Source organism: Formica exsecta, unplaced genomic scaffold (assembly GCF_003651465.1).
Source record: "Formica exsecta isolate Colony F162 unplaced genomic scaffold, ASM365146v1 scaffold871, whole genome shotgun sequence".
NCBI classification, from domain to species: domain Eukaryota; kingdom Metazoa; phylum Arthropoda; class Insecta; order Hymenoptera; family Formicidae; genus Formica; species Formica exsecta.
Genome location: NW_021853643.1, coordinates 305,512 through 310,290, shown reverse-complemented (window position 1 = coordinate 310,290; position 4,779 = coordinate 305,512). Strand labels below are relative to the sequence as shown.

Here is a 4,779-nt window from a genome sequence, read left to right as displayed (position 1 = left end):
TCCTTTCCTCGGGATTATTGCTTTTATCTTCATTAATTTCACTCTTGTAATCAGTAGTTTGCTCATATAGATGACGATAAAAACCTGACATATCTTGCTGCTTTGTCACATCTCCGATAGCTTCCAATCTACTCATTCTGGCTTCCTTCTCTTCCATTTCTTTAAATTCTTCCAGCTTTGCTCTATATGCCGATGTGACAAAGCTCTCTTTGTCTGCATACATCTCACCTTCTGCTTCACGTTCCTTCTGTACCATTCTCTCCACTCTATACTCCTGTTCCTTCTTTCTTCGTTCAGCTGTTTTTAGGAGTTTCTGTATATACCTAGGTTTCTTCTCCTTCTCCTTCCTGACATCCGATTGACTTTTGCTCCGCTCCATATTGTCGTATACTTCGTCATATTGATAAATTGTCGGATCTTCATTTAAAGCTCTTTGTATATTGAGTTTGGTCTGCTTTTTCATTTTATTCTTCTCACTTTCCGCTTTAAGGGCTTTCCTGACCCAATCGGTGCCATCCTCCTCATCAGATGCATTGTCATCTCCAAAAACATTACTCAACTTCGGTGTCGTTTTCTGTTGCTGCTTATTCCGTAAAAGTAGTCCATATCTGTAAATATGTATTAAAGAAAAAAAAATCAATTATCGTACAAAAATTTTTTACTGCGATATAAATTATTTTAGCGATTTTATTCACTTACTGTTTATTACCAGCCATCGCGCTTGATTGTTTACTAAAATTCTCGAAATACAGCGAAAAACCTAATCCCTTCTCGCTACAGATTTAACCTAATGTATTCGATTTGTAACATATAATCGTGGAACTCCATGCGTTTTCACGGTCTTTTAAAATTATCACACGATTATTTTTTTTATGTATGTATGTACTCATCCATGATAAATTGTCGTCAAATTTTACAACCTCTTCTCGTTCAAGAGGTATTTCCATTACGCGATATCGCGGTTATCGCGCGATTTAATCGATTTATCGCGCATGAGCCAACGGAACGAGAACGTATGTATATGTATGTATGTATGTACATATATGCATATATACGATCGTTAACTATACCATGACATTTAGTCCAATTTGATACTTCCCCTCTTCCTCCCTCCTGACTCCCTTCCGCCTCCACATCCGATTATTCGATCTGTCGCGGTTCGGGGTTTGAGGACGCCTACTCATTTGATGTGCGAACGTCAGCACTACAGTACATATATATATATAAGGAAGGATGAATCCTGTGATATGAGTCTTTGACAGCCGTCGACAGCTGTTGACTTCCTCCAAGGGAATAGCGACATTATAAGCGCGCGATTCCTCATATAAAAAAAAGAAATGGGAAGCCAACATCGTGGTTTCGTACTGCTCGTCTACGTCGCCGTGCTTGTCATCCTCGTAAACAGCCGTTCGTTAAACAGGTACGACGAAGAAGACGATGGCTATGTCACCACATCGTACACACATTACGACGATCTCCAGCGGTTGTTCCGTTCCCTGGAACAAAAGTATCCGCATCTGGCCCGGGTGTTTTCCATCGGCAAATCGGTAAAAGGTCGAGATCTCCTGGTGCTGGAAATTTCGGAAAATGTCGGTCAACGCAGTCTCGGCGAGCCTATGGTCAAATACATCGCCAACATGCACGGCGACGAGGCCGTGGGAAGGGAGCTGCTAATCATCCTCGGCCAATATCTCCTGGACCGGTACGGCAAAGACGATCGCATCAGTCGGCTGGTGAATCAAACGGACATTTTCCTGATGCCATCCATGAATCCAGACGGTTTTGAAAATTCATTGGTAGGATTAGTAATTTTCAATCTCTTGCGGTTCTAATTCTATTTTCCTGCAAGACGAATATATAATGCAAGAGGATTGATGATCGAAAAATCTTGTGCTTCAGGAAGGAAAATGCGAGTCTAAAGACGACTTCTCGGGTAGGGAAAATGCCAATCGTGTCGACTTAAATCGGGATTTCCCCGATCAGTTTGACAGAAGACTTAGCCAAATCAAGAAGGGCATTTCTATATTAAATGGTCGTCAGAATGAGACAGTGGCTATGATGACTTGGATTTCCAATGAACCCTTTGTCCTTTCTGGGAATCTTCATGGTGGTGCGGTAGTTGCCAGTTATCCATACGATTCTGGGTAAATATACTATAGAATTATCATGATAATAATTGTATTTTATTGTTAAAATATTATAGCTTACATTATTAGGAGTTTTCTATTGTCTGACAAAAGAAATATGTCTTTTCAGTATTCCAAAAACATGCTGCATAGAAAGTAAAAGCCCAGATGACAATTTATTTAAGTATCTTGCCCATGTTTATGCAGACAATCATCCAGAAATGCATAGAGGTGATGCTTGTCCGCCAGAGAGATTTCCAGGTGGTGTTACAAATGGAGCATATTGGTAAGCATAATCTTATTATGGTTTATAATGTTAGTCAATGTTAATTCTTATAGTAGTCTTATTTACCATACTTGAATATTCATTATTTTGGAACTTAAAACAAATATATATATATATTTATTTATTCTACAAAATTAAATTAATTAAGTCAAATTATAGCTTAAATCTGAATTTTCCACAGGTATGAAGTAATTGGTGGAATGCAAGATTACAATTATGCCCGTTCCAATGCGTTTGAGATAACATTTGAACTGAGTTGTTGCAAGTACCCACCTGGTTCAACGATACCATATCAATGGCAATTAAATAAAGAATCTCTGATTAAATATCTGGAACAAGCGCATATCGGAATCAAAGGTTATATTCACATACCTTATTTTACCATTTAAATTAATTAAAAGAAATTTTACATAATATATTTGCTTCTCATTTTTTTTGCAGGTTTTGTACGCAATAGGGATAATGGTAATCCAATTGAAAGAGCAAACATTGTCATAGAAGGAATAAATCATAATGTAACAACCACAGCTGATGGCGAGTATTGGCGTTTACTACTCCCAGGAACTTATTCAATTTATGCTACTGCATGGGGGTACGTAATTACCATAATCTTTTAGGTTTAGCGTTCAATTTATTATGCCAAACTGGAGAATATTTTTAACAAGCTTATTTCTATATCTTATCTGTTGTTTGTTTAGATATGAATCCAGTAAACCAGTAAATGTGATCGTATTAGAAGGAATACCAACAATTCATAATTTCACATTAAGTCGCACAGAAGTATCTATTGAACAAGGTAACAGAGACATAGATTACTCTAGACATAGATTACCACAAATATCACCCTTTAATCATTTTCTTGCACCTTATGAGATGATAATAGATTATAATAACCAGATTTATAAATAATTTATATTTGAAAATATTTAAATTATTTAATTGTGCTTGTGTCTATAACTATTGTTTACCTAGCAATTCTTTTTATCTGAAATGTTACGAGCTATTACTAATTAATGCATCAATCATTCATTTGTGTTTTAACAATTGATACATTTTGTTTGTATTATAGCATTAAAACTATTAATAATTTTATTTTAAAAACTTTTCGTCACGAAAAATTATTTTTTTTAGTTAACATTATAGGCATCAAACTTTTTATGATTTCTTTCTATTTTGTTTTACAGACAATTAGAGATTCAGTTGTGACATTTGGATGTTACACATCTTTGATTATTTACAACTGTGGAATCTTTTTCTCGCATTTTTTATGAACATAACATTTTTTCCATTTTACAAGATTTAAGTAAAGAAAGACATATATATATATATATATAAGAAAAAGACAATTATACATATATACACACAAGGTATGGAGAAAGGAATTTTATGAACTACATATGGAATAAGGGGAATAAGAATTTTAAATCTATTTTTATCATAATTTATACATAAATAAAAAAGGAAAATATTGCAACTATATTCCAGTTTGACAGAAGGCATATACATTGGTTTTATTATTATTCATTGTTTACAATCTTAATATTAATTCTATCTTATTTACATTTATTTGTTCATAGATTTGTTTATGAATAAATTTTATATTGTGTTAGCTAATATTTAAGATTTATATGAATAACACCAATATATGTACATTATAACAGACAAGTAATGCCCCACCTTCAAATTGGAAAGTAGTACCTCATAATACCAGTGCAAACATTAACTGATCAGACATATCTTGAGAAATAATATGGTTATCTCTTTAACATTGTACTATAGATTACTTGCATTTTGAATCAGACTGAACTTATTTTTTGACTTATATTTTTTTTATACTTATGTACTTATGAGCATATGAACAAATTATATTATTCATATTATTTACTAGAACAAAATCAATGTGTTGTTAATAATAATATATCAATTTGTTACAATATAAATATGTGTAGACAAAGTTTTTTTAGATATTTTGAATAACTATTTTCCTTAATACACGATATCTAGTTATTTAGTCTTTAATTTTATTATTTGACAGAGAATTATCTAAAAAGATAGATTTCGAATGTATGAAAAAGATTATATTTAAAAGTAAGATCTATATACACAGGACAATATATATGAAACTTTTTGTCTAGCTTATTTCTTACGAAATCACTGCAAGTACATAAAATGAAAACAAAAGAGATAAGCGTACTGTATTTTGCATATAACGCATGTAAAATACATAGTACTGCCAATATTTAGTTTATTGTACATGGAAAATTATCTATATTAATATATGTAGATCTCTGTGAGAATACGTCGAAAAGCGGACGATATGTTCGTGAAATCTGTATAGCGATATATTTATTCCAATATTTTCCCTAC

General features: G+C 33.1%; 2 protein-coding genes across 3 annotated transcripts in view; one reads left to right on the top strand and one right to left on the bottom strand.

The window, feature by feature from the left end:
* Positions 1-1,150, bottom strand: part of LOC115244804 (nuclear speckle splicing regulatory protein 1) — a 2,442-nt gene extending 1,292 nt beyond the window's left edge. The window contains exons 1-2 of the mRNA XM_029822746.1: positions 700-1,150; positions 2-608 (exon numbers count right to left, since the gene is read on the bottom strand). Of these exons, the coding sequence (XP_029678606.1) occupies positions 2-608; positions 700-716 (624 nt within the window). The 5' untranslated portion in view covers positions 717-1,150. The remainder of the gene's footprint in view (position 1; positions 609-699) is intronic.
* Positions 1,151-1,168: 18 nt separating this feature from the next.
* The window catches only part of LOC115244802 (carboxypeptidase D-like), a 10,247-nt gene continuing 6,636 nt past the window's right edge, over positions 1,169-4,779 (top strand). The window contains exons 1-6 of one of the 2 annotated variants that reach the window (XM_029822744.1): positions 1,169-1,796; positions 1,900-2,144; positions 2,257-2,412; positions 2,594-2,769; positions 2,854-3,004; positions 3,111-3,208. In XM_029822744.1, coding sequence (XP_029678604.1) covers positions 1,338-1,796; positions 1,900-2,144; positions 2,257-2,412; positions 2,594-2,769; positions 2,854-3,004; positions 3,111-3,208 — 1,285 coding nt within the window. In that variant the 5' untranslated portion in view covers positions 1,169-1,337. The remainder of the gene's footprint in view (positions 1,797-1,899; positions 2,145-2,256; positions 2,413-2,593; positions 2,770-2,853; positions 3,005-3,110; positions 3,209-4,779) is intronic. The other variant, XM_029822745.1, reaches the window with a different exon arrangement.